The sequence below is a fragment of the Chlorocebus sabaeus genome, chromosome 4 (genome assembly GCF_047675955.1).
Source record: "Chlorocebus sabaeus isolate Y175 chromosome 4, mChlSab1.0.hap1, whole genome shotgun sequence".
In the NCBI taxonomy this organism is placed as follows: Eukaryota; Metazoa; Chordata; class Mammalia; order Primates; family Cercopithecidae; genus Chlorocebus; species Chlorocebus sabaeus.
The window spans coordinates 61,135,158-61,163,078 of NC_132907.1; the positions used below are offsets into that span (position 1 = coordinate 61,135,158).

At 38.5% G+C, this 27,921-nt stretch overlaps 1 protein-coding gene across 1 annotated transcript; it reads right to left on the bottom strand.

Moving 5' to 3' along the window:
• Positions 1-208: 208 nt before the first annotated feature.
• On the bottom strand, positions 209-27,609 carry TARS1 (threonyl-tRNA synthetase 1). The gene is made up of 19 exons (XM_007961308.3): positions 27,414-27,609; positions 23,463-23,543; positions 19,829-20,019; positions 14,796-14,919; positions 13,131-13,252; positions 12,494-12,611; positions 12,134-12,198; positions 11,973-12,051; positions 10,794-10,940; positions 9,553-9,651; positions 8,352-8,518; positions 7,175-7,337; positions 6,941-7,078; positions 6,511-6,588; positions 6,248-6,348; positions 6,048-6,152; positions 4,446-4,518; positions 1,281-1,395; positions 209-722 (listed from the first exon to the last, which is right to left on the bottom strand). The coding sequence occupies exons 1-19, from the start codon at positions 27,468-27,470 to the stop codon at positions 574-576; spliced, it is 2,172 nt and encodes a 723-aa protein (XP_007959499.1). The 5' UTR covers positions 27,471-27,609; the 3' UTR covers positions 209-573.
• Positions 27,610-27,921: the final 312 nt, after the last annotated feature.

Sequence of the window (27,921 nt, forward strand, 5' to 3'; positions counted from 1 at the left end):
AAATGACACTCCCAAAGGTATTTATTCTCTGAGAAGCCAGCACCCAGCTCACATCCAGTTTATGAACAGTATTATGATGCTGCAGACCTACCCTGTCTCCACCCACCCTGCATCATATTTGCTGTAAAACTGTGAAGATAAATACTGAACCACATGATTTGTCTCAGGCATGTATGTGTACATGAGAGGGACAGAGCAGTCTTGAAACTTATGTGAATAAGTTTTTTTTTATTTTTACACCATAATCCAATTCTGGTTATCTTAATTGAATTTAAAACTTTTTCAATTGCATTAAATTTACAAAAAAGTTCTCCCTCATTATACTAAAGCATTTCCAGTACTCAGATACTGAATGAGTAAAATCATTTTATTGACTCTTTTAATTAACTCCTTCAAATGCACACAGTTTAAAAACTGACTAGGTCAAAAATAGCTACGCCTGCAGGTTGACCTACTCGGACTCTGCCAAACTCCTCCAAGTTCAACATAAATTGACGTTTTCAGAGTACAAAGTCAATGTTATGGAAACACTGCTCCTCCTTTTCCATGGGTCCAATCTGGGCAATTTTTTCATTAAAATTCTTCTTCTGCCTGTTTGCTGCGGGACTCCTTGAGCTGCTGTAGCCGCTCCATAGTTTCAGAAATGGTGCGTTCCCCGTGGACCTTATTGTCTCTTGTGCGGATATTAACAGTGCCACTGATTTTCTCTTTTTCACCAACAACTAAAACAAACACACAAAGCTTTGTCAGACTTAGTCTAAGATATGGAAGGATTCACACTGAACATCTGAAAAGAAATGATCCTAGGACCCAAAAGCTACCCCATAGCTTCTGACACATTAAAAGGTACAAGTGACCACGTATTAATATTTAAAAGAAACTCTTTGCAATATCTAAAACTACTGTGCTTATTGAGTCAATCTAGACAACTTAAAATAATAAAACCCTAAACATCATGAATACCTTTTTCAAGTAATTCCACATGAGGAATTATCTTGAGAAAGTAATCAAACAGATGTATTTAAAACAATGTGTCTTCATCCTTGATATAATAGCAAAATACTTTTTCACAAACATCCATGATTATTTAAGTGAAAAAAACCCAAAAAAAACCAGTATGTATGCATGAGCCTATTTTTATAGTTATTATGTATTAAAATATATAATAGAAAAAAATCAGGACTGGAAGGAACTAAGTTCTTGATTACAATTCACTTAAGTCTGTCTCAAGGTTTCAGTAGATGTCTGGCAAATTTTCTTTGGTAAGTTTCCATTCTTACCTAAAATGAAGTTATACTGTGCTAACTGTGCATTTCGAATCTTCTTATTCAATGTACAACCTGGATCCAGATCAATGTCTGCCATGAATTTGGCATCATGGAATTGTTGCCGTACCTATTGTAACAGAGATACAGAATTTGTCAGATCTAAAATTAGAATTATATTTTGATCTTACATGATTTTACTGAACACAGGGATCAGGACTTCCTGGGTGAACTTCCAGGAATTTAAAGCTGGCAAAAAACTGTCTTAGATAATATTATTCACTGCCATTTTTCCCCCCCTTTTGAGAAAAAGGCTAGCTCCTCTTTATTACCTCAGGTCATGTGTATTAAGTAAACAATATCTTCAGTATTCTTCTTTTCCAAAAAAGCAATACACTAGATTACATTTTATCAATTTTACATTAACTAGATTAAACTTCCCATTAACCTGATAACCTATTAACATGACAAAAAGACCTAAATGAATAATTTTATTTCACTATCATTTCATATGAACCTCAGATTACAGATATGAAAAATATCACATGATCAACACCTGAAAAAAATGATCTTCAACTGAATAAATCTTAACTTCTGAGTATCAGAAAGTTTATCAGGTTATCATAGGCATTAGTCCCTTAACTTCAAAATAGAATAATATTTAATAGTCTAAAAGTAATTTAGATTAGAACTAAGTAACAATGAGTATAAAAAAATGTTTCGCCGGGCGTGGTGGCTCATGCCTGTAATCCCAGCACTTTGGGAGGCCGAGGCGGGCGGATCACCTGAGGTCGGGAGTTCGAGACCAGCCTGACCAACATGGAGAAACCCTGTCTCTACTAAAAAAATAAAAAATTAGCGGGGCATGGTGGTGCATGCCTGTAATCCCAGCTACTTAGGAGGCTGAGGCAGGAGAATCGCTTGAGCTGAGGAAGCGGAGGTTGCTGTGAGCTGAAATCGCGCCATTGCACTCCAGCCTGGGCAACAAGAGTGAAACTCCGTCTCAAAAAAAAAAAAAATGTTTCTGTTCAACCTGCTATAAGAGTTGGGCATTTTACATTCAAATCACTCCACACCTGACAGAAAACTGTTTCCTTACAGTGGCCATTAACCCAAAGGAAGAACAGGAGAGTTGGAGGAAGCTGGTGTTCCTTCCTCATCTCTGCCATAGGGACAGTATCCTTGGGCTTTCACGAAAAGCCAATGTGAGCAGTGACTGTCTATCATCTTTTTGTAGACACAGAAGTTATACTGTCGACTAGCAGAATCACCACAATTCCACCCAGACCACTTAGAAGAAGGGTCAGAGTTTCTGGAAATCCTGGTCAGAAAGCAGAATGAATTTTTCCAGGAAAACATCTTAAGTACAGCTGAAGGTGAAACAGTAACTACCATACTCAAGAATCACCAGTAAAACCAGCATTCTCCGGTTGACCTAGATGACAAAATATTTCTTTCAATTTTTAGTTGAAAAGGATTCTAAATGATCTACAACACATTCATTTCTCAAATGCGAGTTATGTGTAAACCAAGGGTTATTTATGTATGTCAAATGTTTATTTCTATAAGGTATACTTTTTGAAACAATCTAGGTGACTTTGCCTATACTGTGCACAAGCTTTAGCATATTAACTAGTAGATTTTTAAGCCATAGTGATCACAAACCAATTAACCTGTTGAAATTTTGTAACACCCATTTCAGAAGGGTCGTTACAGAATTTTAGAATGCCAAGATAGGTCTACATCTTCAACTGATAACTACTTTAAAGAATAAAGCATCAGTTTTTTTTAATTTTTCTCAACATGGGTCCTGTGTGTGCCTGTGAGATGGGCAATTCTGCAGTTGGGGAAGTGGCCTGATAATTACAGGGTGTTTAACATGTCTCCTCTACAGTTATTAGGTATCGGGAGTACTGCCCTGTCTTCTCCCCCCATAAACAAAAAACTTACCACCACGTAATCTGGAATGTCACCCTACCCCCAAAGGGAAGTGGGGAAGTCAGTGACGTCTCCAGTTGAGAACTCAGTTAACCAATACAGAACTTTTTCCTACTGTGTGAGCTTTCACATACAAATAAGACAAAGTGCACTCAACCATGGAACATTAACTTTGATTCTCATCATTTGTAACTAAAACTACTGTGTGCAGTAATAGTAATAGGAATAGTTTGAATGGTTTATCTACTAGACGGTTTAGTGTTCACTTCTTTTTTTTTTTTTTTAAGAGATGGGGTCTCACTATGTTGCTCAGGCTGGAATGCAGTGGCTACTCACAAGCACAATCATCACACCCTGAACCCTCAAAGATCCTCCTGCCTCAAGCCCCCAAGTAGCTGGGACTACAGGTGTGCATCTCCACGCTCAAGTTCATTTATTTCTTAAGGGTAATTAAGACCTGAGTGTGGTTTATTCTGATGGTATGGAGACAGGATGGTTTTGATGTTATAGTATTGTTCACTGATCAACTTTTAATAATTTGAAATTCCTTAGTATGGAATTTTCACTACGGCAGAACAGATTGTTATATGCTTTAAAGTGAAGTTATGAATGGTTATACATTTGTTGGTTACGTTTTTTGGGGGTAGGGGCAAGACACTGGTCTGCTATGCTACTAACCTGGAAAAAAGTTTCAAATAGCTGAAGAAATTTACATTAAAATGAAGCAAAATTACTCTTTGAGTCAAAGAGCAGCTTCAACTGTATTTTGAACTGGAATTTACCTATCATACTGAAGTACCTGATATTTGCTAATTTGGTTTTTTAAAATACTAAATACTAAAATATACAAGCGTAACTGGATATGGCGGCTCCTGCCTGTAGTCACTGCTACTTGGGAGGCCGAGGTGCGAGGACTGCATGAGCCCAGGAGTTTGAGGTTACAGTGAGCCAGGCATTGTACCACTGCACTCCAGCTGGGGCAAGAGAAAGATCCCATCTCTTAAAACAATACAATAAAATATACAAGTGTACCTAAAACACTATCCAAATATGTCTTCTGATTATGGAATCATGTAGAAAAGCATTACAGAAGAAATATAATCTATTCAGGCTTAACAAAGATTAAAAATAGTAACATTTCTCTACATCACAACAGCTCGATTCACCAAGAATATAGGGCTTATGTGATCTGAAAAGCTTAAAAGATATTAAGTTGAAAGAAAATTCACATCTAAGGCTTACCTTTTGGGCATATTCATCACAGGTTGGTCCCACTGGAACTACCATTACCTGGCGAGGGGACAGCCAAAAGGGCCTTTGAAAGAGAATAAAAATACTCAGTGTAGATGTGGGCACATTCACTAAACAGGGACAGCATATTTCTTAGTCTACTCTTCAGTATCTTTTCCTGGAACATGTAAGGACTACTTTTAAAACTTGGCTTAAAAAACTCCAAAATGAAAAATCCTATCCAATAAAGATTAAGGCGAGGAGATGCAGGAGAAGAAAACTAACCGTACATAAGGAAAGTCTGTAACTACGATTTGTCTTGCTAAGCAGATAGCAAAACCAGTTGAGGATAGGACTATGCCTCACACTTTAATACATCACAAAACACTGTGAGAGGGGGTAACAAATTATTTAATAACTGCATGTAGTGATTAATTGTTCGAGTATTTTATTACTTATTCTTCATGGGGACACAGTGTCCTCAGTTTATTCAAAATCCATTTTGCACCACTCAGCAAATTGTAACTGATAATAACTGGTTATGGCACTTGGTAAAAATGAGAGTTTTCACTACTTATTAAAAAATAAGCCCATCCAATTCTCCCTTTGAAGCAATTCAAGTGTCAAATGCTTCTGATGCTGCAAACATCAGGCTAATGTTTCTCTCCATCATTCCTCTATTTTCAGTTGTTCTGTTATATCAGGCAAAAGGCTAAAGTAGGCACTAAATTCTACCCTAATCATGGACTTTCCCCCACCTACAACAAGTTTAGCAGAGCAATTAGCTGAGGACTCCCTTAATTCTTGAAGTACCTTATAGAGCATATGTCTCGCATTTTATCTGACTTTGAGAAATCTAAAGAGATTATCTTATATCATTGACCAGTATGAAAAACTGTTCTAATTTCTGAAGTAACCAAGTTCAAATAAAACTGAAATCACAGTACTGTAAGATTAAACCAATGTACACCATTCTACAAAAGTTTTAAATCAATATGATTAATATGGAAGGCTCTACACATGGGTGCTTTTATAACCCTGTGCTGCTTTCAAATGCATTGTGGGTCCAGGAAAAAACTGCTTAAGAAGTAAGATGAAAGTTATGTGGCCATGTATCTTGCCAACAAAAACGTAACCTCATAGAAACGAATTACAAAATGTTGATCAGTTTGGCATCTGTTTTAAAAAACGCTTGGCTTTTAAAAGATGTCAAAATACTTGCTTGTTATGATTAGCAAGGCTGAACGAAAAAAGCCATAAGCCTCCTCATTTATCTACGTAAAACCAGCAAAGCCATCTAAATCCCAGAACAAAGTTACCAGAAACGCATCCAAAACAATAAGTATACTTCTTAACAGAATACTAATTCCTAATTAGAAAGTATTACACAACATTCAAACAAACCAAGTTCTGGAATGAAAGTAATTACTACTGGCATAAAAAGTTTGTGTTTAGATTATGATTCCTTATTTTTTAGTGAGCACTTGTCATTAGTTAGAAGCAACTGACTGCAATCATTCTCCCTTTCCATCTGATAATTAAATCAAAAAGTAGACATTTCTTGTAGCCAATTTATACTAATCAGAAAAAAAAAAAAAAAAAGACAAAAATTACCATTTGCCCCCATAGTTTTCCGTGAGGATAGCAATCATTCTTTCCACTGACCCCAAGATGGCTCGATGAACAATCACTGGCCTTTTCTTATCATCACCATCATGGCTACAAAGAAAAAGAATTTGTTTTGCTTTATCATATATATATATTTTTCCCTATATATCCCTGGAGAATATTCAGAGCAGACACCAGAAACTCACCTTACATAAGTAAGATTAAACCTGATGGGCAACTGAAAATCCAGCTGGATGGTCGCACACTGGTGGTACCGCCCAATTGCATCTTTAATCTGTATGTCAATCTAAGAGGCAAAGACTGGGTTATTATAAAATGCCAGTGATACTAACGTGGAGTTCAATAGTTGGATTAGGGCTGATTTTTCTTTTTCCCAACTTCTTTCGAAGCCATATCTTCTTCATCCACAAGTGAAAATCATATTATCCAAATACACTTCAGTGCTCACCTTTGGACCATAGAAAGCTCCGTCTCCAGAGTTCAACTCCCACTTTTCTCCAAATTCATTCAGACTGTTTTCAAGTTGCTGAGGATAAAGCAAAAAAAATTTTTTTTAATCGCAATTTCCCTTCCTCCAGCCTAATTTGAGACTAAAAATACAGTCATTACTTTCATAGATCAATATTCTCTGCTTTAGAATTTTGTCCACCTGAACATATGCTCACATCAACCCCTTTTTAAAGCTTATAGCTTGATAACTGAAAAAAGCCATTAAATTCAACCATTCCTAAAATACACAAAGAAAAAAACTAGCTTACTCAAACCTAGGAACCATTTCCAATTTCCTTTTATCCATTTAAAGAGGCTTGGCTTTCTTACATCTCGGAACAAGCCAATTTCAAACAGTATTCAAAAGCATGCTGAAAAATACCACTTACTTTCTCAGCTTGGTCCCATACTTCAATATCTCCAAGGAATTTTTCCGGGCGAGTAGAAAGGTTCAGTTTAAAGGAAAATCCAAATACGCTATATACCGTACGTAGAAAATCCAAACAACCTTTTATTTCATCTTCAATCTTTAAATTAAAAAAAAAGAAAAAAGAAACAGTAGTTATTTTCCTTGAGTTTCTTGACACTTCTTTCAAAGTATTTTATTCCCCAGGGTCTCATACCTGCTCCATGGCACAGAATATGTGAGCATCATCCTGCTGGAATCTTCGTACCCGGGTGAGTCCTGTGAGTGCTCCAGACAGCTCATTCCTATGAAGTACCCCAAAATCAGCTAGCCGCAGAGGCAGTTCTCGCCAGGACCTTGGCCGATGATCAAACATAAGGCTGAAGAGAAAAAGAAAAGTCCACGGATACTTAAGAATAAAACTGCTTGTGTAATGTTATGTTTAATTATATGAAATGTTGTCAAACAGCCACTGATTCTAGCTGTCCATCCAAGCAACATTTCTCAAATTCTGGGCTTCATACAGCAGTAAAAGCATCTGCATGAATAAAATAGCAAATAAGTTATAATTCAATGAACCACAGTGAAGAATAAAAAATGTATTCCAACAACTGAAGAATCTGGGAAAATTAAGAAGGAACTTAGTTGATTTCCTGGCCTATAATACAGCTTCTTCACAAAGATTCTTCTCTCACCTCCTCTGCCCTCCATGCCTGGCTAGTAGTTGCTGCAGACACTCAGTTACCTGTATCCACAGCTCTCCTGTGTCTTCCCTTAAGCTGTTCTTCACCCAGCTTTCAAAGATAGAAAGCAGAGCGGCCTCATGACAAGGAACATTTTCCAAGAATACTGAGTCATTAGCAGGTTTTGACAGAACAAGTTTCTTTAAAAACAACAACACACTAGATAATTTGTTACACCCCCATATTCCATCTTCCTCTTTTATATTCTGCCTTGGTCACTGCTGTGATCCCAGTACCATTACTGAATGCCCATAGATCTGGAGATCTGGCGGGACACAGTGGCTCATGCCTATAATCCCAGAGCTTTGGGAAGCCAAGGTGGAAGGACAGCTTGAGGCCAGGAGTTTGAGACCAGGCTGAGCAACATAGCAAGACCTCATCTCTACAGAAATAAAATTTTAACAATCAGTTGGGCATGGTGGCATATGCCTGCAGTCCCAGCACTCCAGTTGGAAGACCTCTTAAAAAAAAAAAAATAGATCTGGGGATCTAATGAGGCACAGAAGATGTAATACAACAATGATGTTGCTTTTAAATGCTCTTCTGATCACATAATTTGTTTTCAATGAAAATGTTGTTAAAGGAGAGAAGAACCCAGGATGAATTGTAGCATGTGAAAATCTTCAGTAGAAATTCAAAGCTGCCAATTACCAGTGCCCTGGGCAGTTCATGGGTTTCAAAGCAAACAGCTCCTTCTCCACCTCAAAGGAGAACATGTTCTCGCTGTAGTGCTGCCAGTGACCCGAGGTCATCCAGAGTCGGCTGTTGAAAATGTTTGGGGTGACTACCTCCTGGAATCCTCTTTTCCTATATTCACTCTGATAGAAAATAAACAGAAACATGTGTAGGCAAATAAATGATCATACTTCAAGTGGGAGTAAAAACTTAAAAGAGAGATTTTATACTCTCTCATGAGAAAGATGCACACATGCCGTGACTGAGAAATCTCACTTCTAAGTATATACCGAAGAGAAAACTCTTGCCACATGTACATAAGGAGGCTCATAAAAGCAATGCTACTGCAGCATCGCTGACAATAAGGGACAATTATACATCAGCGTCCATCAGAAAAGGGTTGAGCACATTGTGGTAGTTACATAACAAAACAACATGTAGCACATGAAAATAAACTGGATTTGTATGTCTCTAAAAATAAATCACAAGGCAGTCTGATACACAATGAGGCTTCCTATATGTAACACACAAATACATAAATAATTTAAGGGTACACATACACAGCCTAGATGTAAATAACATGGGCAAAAAGAATCCATGCCAACTTCAAAACAATAGTTTCTTCTAGAAAGCTGGTATATGGTATACCAGTATACGGGTATATATAGCAGTATATGGAGGTATATGGATCAAAACTGGGTCCTAAAGAGAGGCTTTTTAAACACCTATTTTTTTTTTTTAATATCGTGAACAAAAAAATCTCAAGCAAATATAGTTCAAAATGAATCTTTGTTAAATTTGGGTAGTAAGTACACAAGATATTGGATGTACTATTCTCTATAAAGTTATACTTGAAACATTTCATAATTTACAAAGAAAAAAAGCAATGTAAAAACTGTTTTTTCAAAGAAAATAGAAATCAATGATCAAAGTCAAAGAGGGCACAGAGCTCCTATGTCAAGGACCACAGATGCCCCTTCAAGCTCACCAGCTTCCATATGTATATGAGCAAAATCAACTACTAGGGATGATTTATGAGGCCACAGACTTCTACTTTTACTTATTGTTTTACATATTTCTTCTCAAATAGAGACTATCTTTCTTTTTAGTAGACCTTATTTAATAAAAATGATCATATACCCTAAATCTAAAGAAGAAAGCAATAAATATGACTTACCCTAATGAATTCAATAAGTGCATTATAAACGTAGGCTCCCTTTGGCAGAAAAAAGCAACTTCCAGGGCTGAGTTCATGAAAGAAATATAGTTCTTGGTCCTGGGTAAAAGAAAAGCAAAAGAATATTTATGTATGTCATGTATATGTGTGTGTGTATATACATGAATTTCAGTGTTCTTGAGTTCAGAATATGGTCATGATGTCCCATATTTCAATCAGTGCCAACCCTGAGTCAAAGAAACCATGTCAGTGTTTCTGGTGGTACAGAATTGCAGCTGATCTACAATTTGGCAGACGTGTAACACGTGCCCTGCTTGTTATATTCCTCAATCCAGTCAAGTTTCCCCAACAGTGGCAGGGAGGAAGGGTCCCTCAGTTCTCTATCCACTGCAGTACCTCTTATAGTTCTTAATTCCTTAAAGCTCCAAGATCTGAAAGTTTTTTCATTTTATTTATTTATTTTCTTAATAGGAGTGTCAGGAAGGAGACTGGGATAATGAAATAGATGATGGTAAAGTTGGCTGACTTTGGGTCACGGTGAAAGAAACACACCCTCCTACCTCCTTGCCCAACATCCCCCTCACCAAGTGCCCAAAAGCCCTCAGGGAAGGGCCCACCAATCGTTGCTGGCTGCCTCATGGCTGGAATGTCAGGTAGTCAGGGGTGCAAGGCACTGGCTGCTAGCTTCAGCTCAAGCTTCATAACCTAACAGCCAAGGACCCCTGGCACAGAGTGCCTATTTTAGGGAGGAATGTTTTATCTAGCCTAACTTCCAGTTTAGAGGACATTCAGCAGTAACAGAGATAAAGGGTAGAGGAAATGATAGCACAGGATCTGTGTGTGACACGCTGTGTTACCTTGGGCAACAAGTAGGTTAATCTTTGTGGGACTCTGTTTCCACATTTTAAATGAGTCAGTGAGACTAGACGGTTTCCAAAGTCTAGTTCTCCCAGCTCTACGAGAAGCTGTTGTACTTCTTTTACAGAAAACTGTAGATCATCAGTGTTTGTTCTGAATAAAAGTAGTTCAAATGCATTTTTGTGTGGTACTGAGCCCACTGCAGGTAGATAATGTGGACAATCAGCAAGTATTTATAGTTCGTACAGGACATAGCACCAGTTACTAAAAAGCTACAGCAACTCTCCAAAATAAAATTCCTAGTACTTCATATAGCTAAATTTCAAACTTCAAATGAAGTTGAAAAAAACTCAGTCTCGACACATCATTGTTCTTGAACATACCCTGCCAATTTTCCTATGATCTCGGTTTTTAGCTTCCTCTTGGAACTTTTCCCACTCTTTCAACATTTTAGGATCTGGGAATGAAATGCCATAAATTCTCTGCAGAGTCTCCATATCTGCTTTGCCTTCCCAGTATGTGGAAGAATTCTGAAAACAAAGATTAACCATGAAACAACATTCAAATTTGTAAACATCTCACTTATTTTAACTCCCAATTGCTTTGAGGCCTTGTTAGAGTAGTTACTCATTCTGCAGCACAAAGTTGGCTGTTTACTTCCCTAGAAAATGCCCCTCCCTCAATTTGCAGGTGGTGCAGTGGCTCATGCCTATAATCCCAGCACTCTGTGAAGCAGAGGCAGGAGGATCGCTTGAGCCCAGGTGTTCGAGACCAGCCTCGGCAACACAGGGAGACCCTGTTCTTTACCAAAAAAAAAAAAGGAAAATTACCCAGGCATGGTGGTGTGCGCTTACGGTCACAGCTACTCAGGAGGCTGAGGCAGGAGGACTGCTTGAGCCTGGAGTGCAGTGGCACGATCTCCGCTCACTGCAACCTCATTTCCCAGGCTCAAGTGGCCCTCCACTCTGTCTTTTTGGGGTAACACAGTGAGACCCATTCTACACCCCAACACTCCCAAAACTGCCCACCCCTCAATACTTAACCACAATTCCACAAACATTACTTTGCCTGCAAAGGCATTTCTCACAAAATGATTGAGCAAAAATAGAAATGAGCCAATAAAAAAAATCTTGAAATGACTCAATTATTCTCTTGATTTAAAGCGCATTTTAATAACCTCCACAAAATGTTTATGAAGTAGTATAAAACTGGGTTCTGTTAAAAAGAACAACTTGTGAAATTATTCATTTAGACATACAAAGGGCAAAAGCACATACTCCTAGTGAGTCTCAAAGTTTTATAGAGCCAGGATGGCCCATGCTGTATGATTTTGTAAAACCTCCATCCCCTGGGCTTGCTCTGGTAATGACGGCAAGTCAGTCACCCCTTGAGGGATTTCAGTTATAAAAACCTGATGGCATACAGCTCCCAGTTAATAGACAGCATGAGAAAACATCGTTTCATGTGCAGTAGAAAATGGTAAAGAGAAATCAGGGAAAGTTTAAACACATATCAATTCTAGACAGATGCATTCACATAGTCTTTAAAGTTACATTGCTTACTTTGTGTATTTTTAAAGCCTTAATTTTGCCCGTGTGTCTGACATGAGGACCCCGGCAGAGATCTATCAAAGGGCCACACCTAAACATAAAATGAGAGGAGTTTTAACAAACACAAAATGACATACATACCAGATACATTTAATGACATCTAATATTCTCACCTATAGACTGTGGTAGTTGGAGTATTCACCTTTTCATTCAATATCCGACATTTGAACTTGTTGTACTGAAAACAGGAAAAATTATTCTTTTAGAAGATTGTCCTTTAATTTTTACTTCTAAGTACTATAGATAAAATGTAGCACTGTATGAATATAAATGTTGATATTTTATGTTTTAAAAACATGTTGAAGGAATGGTTTGCTAGGGAAAAAAGTGAAATAAAAATAATAAAAATACTTAATGTTTTCTAAAGAACCAAATACGCTTCGGCTTAGTACACTGAACTCCAGTGCTGTCACTTCAACTAACATGAATAAATGATATTAACGGTGGGGGCCACACATTATGGTTCAATTTACCTTAAACATTGCCAGTAAAGTTTCTTTCTTAACTTCCAGTCTTTCAAAAGCTTGTTTTTCTTTAATGATTTTCTTACATAAAGACTCCAGAGAAGAGAAATCATTGCTAGACACACCCCTGAAGGAGAAGAAAGTATAATCTTTTCACTCCATTTGAATCACACCATGGCTTCAAAAAATGTTTATTTGGAAAAAATATTTGGAATATTTCAAGGATTTTAATATTAAAAAATTAGACTATTGCATCATATCTTAGAATTCTAAACAAAACATTTTTCATAAGTAATTTTTACATTTTATATTTTCAGTGGCTTCTACCTTGGTCATCCATGGAGACCTTTCTCACTAGTGACCCCTTCCCACAACTCTATCACCAGGTTTTAAAGGAGAGGGGAGGACCTATCTCCCTGAATTTCCCAAAATACCTTAGGACTCTACCTCCATCCATCTATAACAGAGGTCTCATTAAATCTTCTATTACTTCAAGTAAATTGCAACATTTCAAGTGCTGATAACGGGCATACGTGATGAAGAAGCAGTGAGAGCTGTATCATTTCTCCTTTACTGAGAACTCTAAAAATAACTTATGGATCCATAGTCACTGACTTCAGTTTTCTTTATCTAGTTGACAGCTTACCCATCCTCGAGGTACATGTCATAATAGAATCCATTTTCTATTGGCGGACCATAGCATAAACATCCACCATAGACTCTTTCCATGGCTTCACCCATTATGTGAGCACTGGAGTGCCAATACACCTGAAAATTTAAAGAAAAATGGCATGGTCTTAGTCTTGGCATACAAGTTGTCAATTAATGTGGTTGTCTGAAAGAGACAGATAATATTTATTACAAGTAAACCCAATATATAAAATCCTAAATTTCTAAATCTATAAACTACTGTGTGTTTCTATCCACAGCCAAAGTAATTCAAAAGGCTTCCAATTACTAAAGTGTATTTTTATTTTAGAAATCATCTGGTTTAGCTGTTTTCAAACAAATTAAACTAAACTTGTCATCACTAATTAAATAGCATTGATTTTGCTCTCTGAAAACAATTGCTACTCACAATGTGACTATCTCATTGACTGCAATGGCCCAGGTTCTATTGAGTCAATGTGTCCACAGCACCATGTCTCAGACACTGCGATCTGGTCTTTAGCTGGCTATGGAACATCACTTAGAAATTACATGTTGTTATTGGCCCAAAACAGAGGTGGTACAACCCAACCCCACAACACAACAACAAAACATAAGGACAAAATCTGTACACTGAAACCAAATGGCAGTACTTGGTTTTAAAGTAATCACTGGGATGAGTCAGAATACACCCAAAGCAATGTTTTCAAGATTTAGTATTAAGGTACCAAAGTGACATTAAAAAATTCTCATAAGAAACTTGAGGACTCCAAAATACATTTGAAAACCACTAATCCACATACTAAGTGAACAATCATCACTAAAACAAAATACTTTGTTTCCCCTTATATGATACACAGCCATGAAGAATTAAAAAGAAAATCTTGTCATCAAATGCAGGTTGACTTTTATAGTGTTATCCAGCAGATTTGCATCTTAAGATGAAAAAGATACAGAAAAAAATACAGAAATTGTCCAATAAAGGGAATGCTTTGAAGTAAGGTTCAAATTTATTTGTCAAATATACCTATCTTGCTAAAGTGTTCATAGTTTAGAGGCCAGGCACAGTGGCTCACACCTATAATCCCAGCACTTTGGGAGGCTGAGGTAGGCAGATCGCTTGAGGTCAGGAGTTTGAGACCAGCCTGAACAACATGGCGAAACCCCATCTTTAGTAAAAATACAAAAATTAGCCAAGCGTGGTAGCGTGCTCCTATAATCCCAGCTACTCGGGAGGCTGAGGCAGGAGAATTGCTTGAACCCGGGCGGCGGAGGTTGCAGTGAGCCGAGAGCGTACCACTGCACTCCAGTCTGGGCGACAGAGCGAGACTCCATCATTAAAAAAAAAAAAAAAAAAAATTAAAATTAAATACTGTTTACAGTTTAGAAAACAATTTTTACTTGTTTAATCAATGTTTAATAAAATTCCCAAAACATTTTCCCTATTGAAGTGTCTAGTAATGAAAAGACTTACTCAGCTTCACCTCTTTATTTTCTAAGGCAAGCACTTTTATTATGTTCCCTAAATGAAGGACAAAGTGAAGATTTCAAATATGACAATGAGACAACAATAACTGTTTGCCACCCAATCGCAGCAGGACTGAACTGATGCAAACATGAATCTGCATCCTAAAATTCAATGAACACTAAATCAGCTACTTACTGCCTGAGCCTCCTCATTCTCAAACTTGAGAAGCTCCAAGGTACAATCTTCTTCCAGAGGGCGGTCCAGGTCCCACACAACATTATTTACTTTAGCAATAACGGTGCTGTCGGCCAGGCCTTGACTTAAAAGAAAAAAAATGTCCACACATATATAAGAACACAAGAATCTAATTTGAAAACAGGAAAATAAACACTATTTTTATTATATACTGATTCTTTTATTGATGTATTTCTATTTTTCTGAAATATAATAATAAAAACAACAAACTCCAAAAATGTACCTAAGAATGTAACTGGAAGATCCTGAAAATGCAGAACACTATCATTTGACAGTGAATGCCTCCTGTTTAAGCAGATATGGCAACTCTGATAAATAAGCACGATCAATTGCCAATGGTTTGATTAATCTTAATTTCTCCAATAAATAAGGTTTTTTTTTTTAATTGTTTAGAGACAGGGTCTTACTATGTTTCCCAGGCTGGCCTCCTGGCCTCAAGCAATCCTCCAACATCAGCCTCCAGAGTAGCTGGGACAACTGGCACAAGTCACCACACCCAGCTTTCTCTTAATACACCCACCTTTCTCTTTCTACAAAGGTAAGCTATTTAGACTCCAAAGGGTTGGGGGGAAAGGCCTACTAAATAACTTCTCTGTTCCTCTTCTTGCTTAAAATGTACACCGGATCCTTTCTTTGACAGACAATGCTACCCTCAGAATAAATTCTGCAAATGCCTAAGATGATAATATTTATAATATAGAGGTAAAATGAAAGACTATTTAATAAAACTTTTCATAATGTGAGTAAAAATATTACACACCCAATATACAATATCAAACATAAAGTATCAAATGATGAAATATCAGAGCACACAGAGTGTAAAAGCCACAGGAGTTCTGAGGAGGCAAAGCAGCACAGGACAGAGTCATCTGGAAAGGCTTTGAGGATAAAGCACTCACAGGAAGAAAGCTGGGGGTGTGGGGAAAAGAAAGAGAGATCAGCCTGTTACTGTGTCTATATAGAAAGAAGTAGACATAAGAGACTCCATTTTGTTCTGTATTTGAGATGCTGTTAATCTGTGACCCTACCCCCGACCTTGTCCTTGCAAGAGACATGTGCTGCGGTGACTCAAGGTTTAATGGATTTTGGGCTGTGCAGGATGTGTCTTTGTTAAACAAATGCCTGAAGGCAGCTTGCTGGTTAAAAGTTATCACCATTCTCTTAATTTCAACTACCCAGGGACACGTACAGGGCCAAAGGTCGCAGGGACCTCTGCCTAGGAAAGCTAGGTGTTGTCTAAGGTTTCTCCCCATGTGATAGACTGAAACAATGCTGCTAAAAGGTTTATGGAGATGTTTGCATATGCATCTCAAGGCACAACATTTTCCTTTAAACTTATTCATGTCACAGAGGTTTTTGTTCATATGTCTTAGTGCCGATTTCCTCTTTTTCTTTGATCCTATTGTCCTGCCACTCCCTTGTCTTTAAGATGGTAAAGATAATTATCAATAAATACTAAGGGAACTCAGAGACGGGGGCTGGCGTGGGTCCTCTGTAAGCTGAGCACTGGTCCCCTGGGTCCCCACTTTCTCTTTCTCTATACTTTGTCTCTGTGTCTTATTTCTTTTCTCAAGTCTCTCGTTCCACCTTACGAGAAACACCCACAGGTGTGGAGGGGCAGGCCACCCCTTCATGGGGGGCCATGGCATTCCAGATGAGGGAATGGCCACAGACGCAAGCAGAGGTGCAAGTGAAGAAAGGTTTATGCAGGAAGCTGTGTGACTAGAGTAGAGTTGAGTAAGGTGAGCCAGATTATACATCTAAATGCACAGCTAGAGAAATAATAGTCTATAACAGCCTGGACATCTCAACGAAGGTAAGCAACATTCTAAGCTGTGAAGAAAAAGTATACACCTTTTACACTGTAAATCTCAAAGAAACCTACCACTAGAAGGCTTTAAGCTAGCTGGGCTTGCTGTGTTGGTGGTTCTCTATGTGTAAAGGTTTACAACCAAATGTATACAACTTCTCCTATGTAACGATCAAGAAAGAAGAACCAAACAGAAGGTAAACAACAAACTCCTTTCTATTTTCAATGCTCCTACTAACTTTACCATAGGTTATAGACAATGTTTTCTTTCCTCCTGAGATCAGATGGAGCCAATAAAATAAATACATGCATTTCACAAAACATAACATGAATTTGGCATACAGAAATGTATTTTATCATATTGGTATAAAATAGTTTTCAGGAGATTAAAGAACTGATAAAAAGGTTACTCATATTCTCTAGATTCTTTGGGAAGAACATGACTTTTATCTTACGATCCAAAATGGAGCCCCAAGATTCTAAGAATAGAGTTACTTTGAAAATGTAGATTACACATGGGGCCATACTGGATCATGTCAATTTCTCAAAGAAGGGTAAAATAATCTGTAAGGTTTGCAACAAAATGGCCGGGTGCGGTGGCTCACGCCTGTAATCCCAGCAATTTGCGAGGCTGAGGGGGGCAGATCACGAGGTCAGGAGATCGAGACCATCCTGGCTAACATGGTGAAACCCCGTCTCTACTAAAAATACAAAAAATTAGCCGGGCGTGGTGGCGGGCGCCTGTAGTCCCAGTTACTCGGGAGGCTGAGGCAGGAGAATGGCATGAACCTGGGAGACGGAGCTTGCAGTGAGCCGAGATTGTGCCACTGCACTCCAGCCTGGGCGACAAAGCAAGACTCCGTCTCAAAAAAAAAAAAAAAAAAAAAAAAGATTTATAACAAAACAAAACTTCAAAGAAAAATCTATTGACGCAAATGGAACATGTCTTTTTTGTCCTTCCCTTTCATATTCACCACTAATTATCTGAATCTTTAAATAGCCTGTTATCAATGTTATAATTTTTCACAGAACAAAAAGTTATTCTGGACTTCTGTAAAAATTTCCTAAGGTATTCTCAGTGCAGATCAGTGACTTAACTCCAGAGCTAAAGCCCATCAATGTTTTATGTAAATCAACCTGTTTTTTTTTTCCCTCCACGACGGAGTCTCACTCTGTCACCAAGGCTGGAATGCAGTGGCTCAATCTCCACTCACTGCAACCTCTACCTCCCCGGTTCAAGCTATCCTCCCACCTCAGCCTCCAAGTAGTTGGAACTACAGGTGTGTGCCACCACGCCTGGCTAATTTTTGTATTTTTAGTAGAGACAGGGTTTCACCATGTTGGCCAGGCTCGTCTTGAACTCCCGACCTCAGGTGATCTGCCTGCCTCGGCCTCCCAAAGTGCTGGGATTACAGCTGTGAGCCAGTGTGCCCAGCTATGTAATTCAACTTAGAATTTTATAGTTCTTGAAAAATATTTTTCAACTGAAGACTTGATAAATTACAACATAATCTAGATCAACATTGTAGAAGGTAGGGGAAAAGGTTCCCAGACTAACAGAAGCCTAAATTTTAATGACACAGCTACAATCTCATTGTGTGACTACAGAAGAATCTCTTAATCAACCTGACCTTCAAAATTATCTCTAAAATGAAAGGTTTAACTGATACTTGAAGCTCTATCCAGTTCTCTGTGCTCTCACATAGAAACTTGCATGGTATCACAACTGTTTACTTCCTTTGGAGTACGGTAGAAGTACTTGTAGGTAGAAGCCCTTGTCAAATGAATGGAAATACTCTGTTCACTTTGTAAAAAGTACTAACCAATGTCGGTGGTACAGTAGAGGCTCATGGCTCATAGGCCTAACTGGTTCTGCTTCTACTAGTTGTATAATAGGCTTACCAAGAATCAGCCACACTGGTTCCCCAAACTGTTTTTGTGCTTGTTCTTTTACGTGTTTGGTTCAACAATACAAAATTGATAACAGTCAACCATATGACAATTCATGTGGTGAGATCAAAGGGTTCATTTCAATATATAACAATTATAAATAAACTTAAAAATACATAATTATAAAATAATACAATGAGAGAATTATGATTTCTATGAAAACCAAGTTGAATGTTTGAGAAGGCTTGATAAATCCAAGTCACACACACAAAAATATTGTCAAGTTAGGTGTGACTCTACAACTACATGAAAATCTGCAAGGATTCTGCGCTCAGACTACTTCTCAAATGTGTTAAGATAATGTAAGAACTCTAATTAGCACTCGCTATCCCCCAAAGCTTTGCCATACACATATGTATTCACTGTTTTATATATGTATGTAAAGTTAGCAAATATATATATAGTCACATATTTAAAGTTGAAGTGTTTCAGACCAAGATTGGCAAGCTTTTTCTGTAAAAGGCCACACAAATATTTTACATTTTGCAGGCCAAACATGGTTTCTGCTGCATATTCTTTTTAGTTGTTTTATTTTTTCCAACTATTAAAAAATGTAAGAATCATTTTTATTTTTGGCTTTTAGGACGTACACAAACAGGTTAGACCATAGTTTCCCAATATCTGGCTTAAGACATATATATATGTTTTACCAATTATTATTTTGATAAACTGACGAATTACTGATCCCAATCATATTAGATTAAGAAAACTTCTCCCCTATTACAAAACATGCATCTAATTCTCACTTAATTGAAATAACTTCTTCCCACCCCAATAAAAGTTTTAAGACTAGGAATAGTCCTTCGTTGAATTTATAAAAACAGTACACTTTTTTCATGTGTCATATAAAGTTTCTTAACCTTTCCATGTGAGATTATGTAGCTTCATTTTTAACTTCAAAACTAAGGCATTTAAGTCAAAATAGGTAAACACCGTCTACTCGGTTTTGTAACATTTATAATCATAGTAAGACTAAAAATATACAATGCCCCATAAGCCCAAAGTGAACTCTTTCAGAAATTAACTTTGAATTTTGACTACATAGCTCTGTATCATTCTGATTTTTAAAAAATCCCAAGTAGGCCAAATTAAACAGATTAAAAACACTGAATAGTAACATAAAAATATTATAAGAATAAAACATGGCAGGATAATAAAATGAAGCTTAGTTAGGCCACAAACTATAGAATGTCATGATGGGTGTAGCTTATACCTAATTCCACAGGCAATTTGATATGGTGTAGTTTTCCAAGATTCCGCATCAACCTGTTTACCATCAGGCAAAGTGACTTTAATTGGCTTGCTATCTTTTTCTGCCTTTTCTGCCAGAAGGGAATCATGTTCTGCTTTTAGTATATTATACATCTCAAGACGTGTGTAAATATATTCAGGCCAAGGATTCAACTGTAAGACAACAAATCAGGAAATAAACAATCAGTAAATATTGCTTTCCTATTTAGAAATGGGAAAGAAATAGTAAAAACAATACAGAAACCCACGACTATTGATTCAATGTAGTAAATAAACACACTGCCAAAATCGCCGACATTACCTCAATTTGGTCCTAAATGAAGGTAAAAGAAGGAATTAAATGCCCTATTCTTTTTTTTTTTTTTTTCCCCAGACAAAGTCCCACTCTTGTCCCCCAGACTGGAGTGCAATGGCGTGATCTTGGCTCACTGCAACTTCTGCCTCCTGGGTTCAAGCGATTCTCCTGCCTCAGCCTCCCGAGTAGCTGGGATTATAGGAGTAGCTGGGATTATAGGAGTGCACTACCACGCCCAGCTAATTTTTATATTTTTAGTAGAGAGGGGGTTTCACCATGTTGGCCAGGCTGGTCTCGAACTCCTGACATCAGGTGATCTGCCTGCCTCGGCCTCCCAAAGTGCTGGGATTACAGGCGTGAGCCACCGCTAGGGCCTAAATGCCCTAGTGTTATGCTGAATTGACAATTACCATTTTGCTATTATTTTACAGCAAGTGGTCTTTTCTCTTTTAAGATGCTTTCTTAAGATCTTTCCTAACAAAATTATTTTACAAATAGAGCTATAAACAATACTGGAAATAAAAACAATAAACTGGCTTTTCCATTTTGTTTTAATCATGTCCAGGTGATGGTCTGTGTAGCTGGTCGGCCTATATGTCCACTCACAACCAATCACAAATGTATTTGACTTAAGGTCTTCCCTTCAAGGAAAGTATTTACTGAATTCAAAGATGCCAAGATCACCCTGAAATATGTAATTAGCAAATATAATAAAACATCATACTACTACTTTCTATAGTAGATAAAATTAACAAAAATATTTCATATAAAACATCAATTTAGGTTTCTAAAGGTTTGGTAAAGAAAGAAAAAGAGACAGCAATCAAAGAGCTGACTTCCTCTACTGTCAGAGACTCTATAATTTATGGAACATTTCAAAAAGGCAATGAATCTGTGGTTACAAAAACAGTCGAACTAACATCTACAGCATTTATCATCTTGAAATTACACGAACATTAACACTGCATACAAAAGTGAAGAGATTGCTTAACTTTGCCATGACTTTCTATCTTCAAATGAATTTCAATCTATCAGATATAAAATGACTTACTGCAATACAGATTTTAACATTTGTTCAATGTTGATAATGCTATCAAAACATCTCCATATATGTCAACATACAATTTGAAAGGAGTACAAGCTAATATCTAATCCTTAAGAAAGTGACCAGGCTCATTCCTGTAATCCCAGCACTTAGGGAGGCCAAGGCAGATGGATCACTTGAGGCCAGGAATTTGAGACCACCCTGGCCAACACAGCGAAATCCTATCTCTACTAAAAATACAAAAATTAGCCAGGTGTGGTGGCGCAACATGTAGTCCCAGCTACTTGTGGGGCTGAGGCACATGAATCACTTGAACCTGGGAGGTGGAGGTTGCAGTGAGCCAAGATCGGGCCACTGCACTCCAGCCTGGGCAACAGAGTGAGACCTTGTCTCAAACAAAATGAAACAAAACAAAACTGACTGGAGATAATAGAAAATAATATCAAATGAAAAAGATTCATTGTCTGCCCAGTAATTCCTTCCCTCCCTCCTTTCCATTCTTTAACGACAGGGTTTCACTATGTTGCCTAGGCTGGCTGGAGTGCAGTGACAATTCACAGGCACATTCACAGCGCATTTCGGCCCCAAACTCGTGGGCTCCAGTGATCCTCCCATTCAGTCTCGAGTGGTTGGCTCCCACTACTGTACCAGGCCCTAATATCCTTGTAATTCCCACCCACAGCGGTCCCTCCCTTTCTTTAGTCATTCAGTTGTTCTTTGGGAGCTTTTCATCAAATTACCACAACGGTCCATAATCTTTAATGGTGAAGAATCCATAAATTAACTAAAAGTTCAGAGCCTGTCATTCTACAACCATAATCTGAACCCCTCAGACTAATGCACAGTACCTGCTTCCATCCACTCTAAAGCATCATTATAAACCTCCCCACCAGCACTACCCTCTGTATCTTAACTGTGTTTATCATCATAGCCACTTGGCATGTCCCAATTAGAATTTTGTGTCAAAATCTCTTCAACATTCATTCAGCAGATACCCTCTGTGTCAGGCTCTGTGACTGCAGAGATGAATAAACCCTGCATGTTGCCCTTGGAGGGGAAGGCCAAGGTCTTGGACAGTTCACTGTACACTCTTTTTTCCAGACCAATCGTTAAACATAAATAATCACATGTCCCACTTAAAATTCTCTGTTCAGAAGAGTCTTCTAATTATACTCTTTGTCTTATTTCCAGGTCAATTCTCAAGCTGTGATGGAACAGCATGTATGTTTGTATTGAAAGTATAAAAAAGAAATTAGGGAACATATGCATTTTTCCATTTGCTTGCAAATTTTAAAATTCACAATCAACAATTTTCTTCACAATTACAGTGGGGTATAATGGTCGGGAGACTGATCAACTGATCAACTGTAAGAGAAATGGTTAGGTAGGGTTCTAAGCAACACTACACTTGATCATCTATAAACTTACTCTAAAGTAAATGACAGCACTATACATTTAGTAATTGCAGCATTTGTAAAAGTGGCTCTTAAAAGCCAGCTTATTGTGTTACTTCTAAAAAGGCTGTTCCTTTGTGCTTCTTCCTTCTGGTAGCTTTCTAAAGAGTCTCCAATAAAACCGCTCTAATGACTAAAGCAAAAAGTGAAGCACAGTTCACAGCAGTAAAAATATAGTAGAAAGACAAGCTTAACTGCCTCTAAAAGCAAAATACTCAGGAACCAGGTTGATTTAGGGTTGGCTTTTGATATGCCAGTTCCTTTCAGTGTGAGCCTGGGGAAGGGAAAGCATTTTCTCCAGACTTGAGAGGCCTTAAGGGGAATCTGTCCTGGCTTAGAAGCCAATCCTAGGGCAGGTCCAGATACAAAGAGCAAGGAGGCGGTCACAAAACTGGCTTTCTTTGGTTTTTGTTGTATTCAGTGTAAGCCCAAACACCAAGCCTCTATTCCTTAACATCTCATTTAATGAAATAATCAGAGAGCTAGCATCACGTCTGGCAACTGAATAATTACCAGTCTCCTCTTCAACTTTTGTTCTCTGATTTTTATATTCAACCCCACAATCAGATCACCTTATACAATCATACGCCAGTTGCTTCCTTTTACAGTAACAAAAGACTGAAAGTCTTTTTTCCCCTCTCAGATTATCCTTTCCTAATTCTTCTTCCTGATTTTTCCAACCAGTACCGTCTTACAACACCATGTAAACCATTAGAATCCTTACACATTCAGAAAGTCTCAGCAAGTTCCCTGTGATTTGCCAACCTTTGATAACAGAGCCCTCTGCGATGAGAACTTTTACCTCAGCTCGACCTCCATCTCCAGATCCTTCTTTGTTCTTCTTTTTGCCTCCTTCCTTTCGCTTCTCTTCACCAGCATCAATCTAAATAAGCAAAATACGTTTTATATTTTAATCTAATGTGACACCTCTACCCTGCGATGCCCCAGCAAAAGTGTTGAGAATGTTATTTTAGTATTTGTTATTGAATTTTTAAAAAATGGAAATCTGATATTGAAAGACTGAACAATTTCATCACTGGCAAAGACAGGTTAACAACTACAATAAAGACGAGTCTTCAAAAAGTAAGAAGGAGTTACTAACGATGTTTAACTCCTCAAATTTCATTTATTTTATTTTAACTATTCCCGTGACTCTCGCTTCAGGTTTACTTGGACCACATACCAAACATATGGCCACAGGGAAGCATGTAGTTGACTCACTAAGCATATTTCCAGGAAAAACAAACAAACAAACAAACTGAATACAAAGTGTGCCCATGAATTCCACCAGTGCTACCACAAGCCATGGAAGAAGCAAATATAAGGCCCAATCCCCACCATGTGTAAACCTAGTCTCTCCAGGGAAAGTAAGGCATACATGTGTGAGAAACTCCCGGAGAAGAAAAGAACACAGTAGTAGCGCTATGATTAGATGTCAAACAAGCTAGGACTAGTGTAAGAACTTTAAAGGATGGAATGTATTTCAACAGGTGGATTTTGAGAATAGAGGCAATGTGTCCTACGTGTACACATAAACTTGTTGTCAGAAACGTTAAAATTTAAAGAGAGAAAAAAATGACTAAACCAGGCTGATTAATGAAGAAGTGTTTTAGAAAGTCATACAAGGTAAGACAGACTAATGCTCACAGAAGAACTAAAAGTTACCGTAAGGAATACGGCTTCAATTAGAAGTAAGTGAAGTCATACAAAGTTTTAAAGTAATAAATCCTGTGCCAGGAATGTAAAGGGGGGGATTTTATTTAGTTTGCATGTTTGTGACCTTTAGTTTTTTGAAGTTTTAAGATACAATCCATATATCATACAAGTTACCCATGTAAAGTATACAATTCAATGGTTTTTAGGTATTCACTGTTGTGCAACTATCGCTACCATCAATTTTAGAGTATTTTCATCACCCTCAAAAAGAAACCTTGTACCCATTAGCAGTTCACTCCCTGTTGCCTTCAACTCCAGACCCTGGCAACCATTAATCTAGTTTCTGTTTCTATGATTTGCCTATTCTAGGAATTTCATATAAATAGAATCACACATTATGTGGTCTTTTGTGACAGGCTTCTTTTAGTTAGCATAATTTCAAGATCATCAGGTTGTAACATGTATCAATACTTGTCATTGTACCTTTTTATTATCAAATAATATTCCATTGCTTACTTATCCATTTATCAGTTGATGAACATTTTGGTCATTGTCTTTTAAATCCTATAAAACGTGTTACTTGTATAATTTAAAAAAAAAACTAGTTTTAAAATATGACTCCTAATTTCATGCTGAGCTAAAATTCCCCCCTAGTCCACGAGTCTGGATTTAATAAACTTTAAAGGTTCATTTAGATTCAAGAGATCCTTTGTCATACGGTAGAAGTGAGGTAACTAATCAAGTATACTGGGTAAAAAGAAAACTGCAGGTGTGTGCAGGTTTAAAGTTGAAAGATAATAAAATAAGTTTTATATTTCTGATAAGATTATTTGGGTTTTGATCATTTGCCAAATGAACAGGGGTAGTGACAGAGAGAGAGAGAGACAATCACCACAAAGCTTTTCTGGTTCTAAATACAGCTCCGTTTTATAAACAAGAACATTGGCTCAAAGAAGCAACTTGCCCACTTGTATCATTAAGTAGTAGAGGTGGGACATTACGACAGGTCTCTCTGGAACCCTGAGGCCTATTACCTCTTTTCTACAACACTGGGAAGAGAGTGGGCAACTGTTCTCTATTTCCCTGAGTATATATGTTATGTACATCTACATACAAGTAATCTAAAATTTCAACCCAAAAATTGGGAAACAGAACTGGACTGTTAACAGAAGCTACAGAATTACCTTTCTCAGGAATGATCTGTCCCTGACTCACTCAGAACAGCACAGGGGTTATGAGTATTTGCTATAGGATACTGGGTTTGAGAAAGGGGAAAAAAAGGGATACTTGGTTTGAGCAAGTTACTGTTCCTATGCCTGCTTTCTCATCTGTATAATGGAGATAATAACAGAACCCAGTTCATAGCGTTATTAAGAAGACTGAATGAGGCCAGGAGCGGTGGCTTAGGCCTGTAATCCCAGCACTTTGGGAAGTCGAAGCGGGCGGATCACGAGGTCAGGAGATCGAGACCATCCTGGCTAACACGGTGAAACCCGTCTCTACTAAAAATACAAAAAAAAAAAAAAAAAAAAAAATTAGCAGGGCGTGGTGGCGGGCTTCTGTAGTCCCAGCTACTGGGGAGGCTGAGGCAGTAGAATCGCGTGAACCTGGGAGGCGGAGCTTCCCAGTGAGCCGAGATCACACGACTGCACTCCAGCCTGGGCGACAGGGAAAAAACAAAACAAAACAAAACAAAAACAAAAGACTGAGTTAATTCATGGAATACATTAATACAGTGCCAAACCCGTACTTAGTACTCAAAATAAATATTAACTGTTGTATAACTATTACAGGAAGAAAAAAGTACATATTTGTTAACCATACATATTACGTCCAATTAAGAATAGTACAGGAGAATATTTATGGACATGGAAAGTTGTTGACCACATCCTATTAAGCAAAAAAAAAAAAAAAAAGTTACAAAACAGTAAAAATACCATTTTATGTGAAAAAAAAAATCTATGTATTGTCACCGTTTATCATCTAGAATTAAATTTACTTGGTTTAGAATGTGCCCATATGCAGTTTCTCCATTCAATTCCGAGTAGACAACCAAGAAAAAGTTTTGGCTTTTAAGTGACTTGTCCTGTCACAGACTTGGGATAGAGGCGCCCTTAGCTCAAGATGTCACCACTTCTCACTTGGACTATTACAACAGTTTTCTGCATGTGGCTTCACCTTCTACCCCAATGCCAGCGTGACTTTTACAAATTCAATCTTCCTGCTTAAGATCCTTCATGTATAGAATACAAGTATCAAACATCCTTGTTGCCTAAGATCTTTCTGACTGCTGTTCCTTTAACCCTTCTGGCATATCTCTTGCAAACAACCCGAAAGACAATTCACCTGCGTGCCCCTTTTCACTGCCTTCCCTACCTTTATGTGGGAAGCCCCGTCCTGCCTGTTTTCCTGGTGAAATCATTCTTCCAAACTCAATTCGAAAGAGCCCTCCTAAGCTTCCTCTTCTGTAATACCACACAGCTGATCACAAAGTACTAGGGCTGTTTTACTGTCTCTTACACATCAGCCTGTGAGGCCCTCAAAGTCGGGGAACTGGGCCCTACTCATCTTCCCACCTGCACCGCCCAGCTCGGTGCCAGGCAAAATGTATACTTAACCACCCAAACTTGGACAAGTTGGGTCAGATCTCAGGGACTCGGTTTTCCTTTCCTCAAAATGGAGCTCTTTACCCCCGCAGGATCTTAGGAGATCGATTAAATAAGGCTCTGCAATATGTTTCCCGCTTACAGTAAGCCACAAACCCGAGTTTGGAAGCCCCAAGCCTAAGATTCTGATTCTGTCTCCGCGTCTAACTACTGTAGATGTGAGGCTCTGAACAAGTCGCTCAATCAAGGTCTGTTTCCTCATCTGTAAAGAGAATGGACCCAGAGATGAACTGCAAGGCCCCACCCTAATTTACGAATGGACGGTTCCCAAAGGGGGTTCCGACTTTCCATGAGTCCCACCGTCCCCCACTCCTCCGACCCACGCGGTACCGGCCGCTTCCTGCTTCCTGACCCCTGCCCCCGCCGCGAGGGTAGCGTCTGCACCCACGAGAGTCCCAGGCTGGTCTCTGGGTCCCACCAGGTCTGCTCACCGGCTTCTCCTCGCCTCCCATCTTCCCTGAAGGACTGCTGGCTTTCTCCTCAAACATTGGCGAACGATGAAGCGATCAGAGAACCCGAAAGCGACGGCCTAGAGGAGAAGAGCAAAGAGGCGGGTCGCAGGTGGGCTAGCGCCCGGGAACACTGCGCTTGCGCCACTTGGTCTCCACTGGACCAGCTGATGCAATCGAAAGGCGCCCTAACCCCGCCCCCAACTTGCGGCGGAAGGGGCAGCCAATGGATAACGAGGGAAGACGGGCCCTCCCTCCTCTAAGCCAATGGAAAATCTTTTTGCATGACAGAGCCCTTCTAGGAAATCAGGTTGTGGCGGGTGAGGAGGAGCAACTGCAGGAGCTACAGGCCTACTCTCCGCAGACCTTGGTCTGGACGCTTTTCAGAGTCAAGTCACCAATGCGCTTGCGCCTTCCTCCCTGCTGCCTTTATGTCGGACAATCATGGACCTTCCCGGACACCGTAGATAATAAGTCGATCTTGGCATAA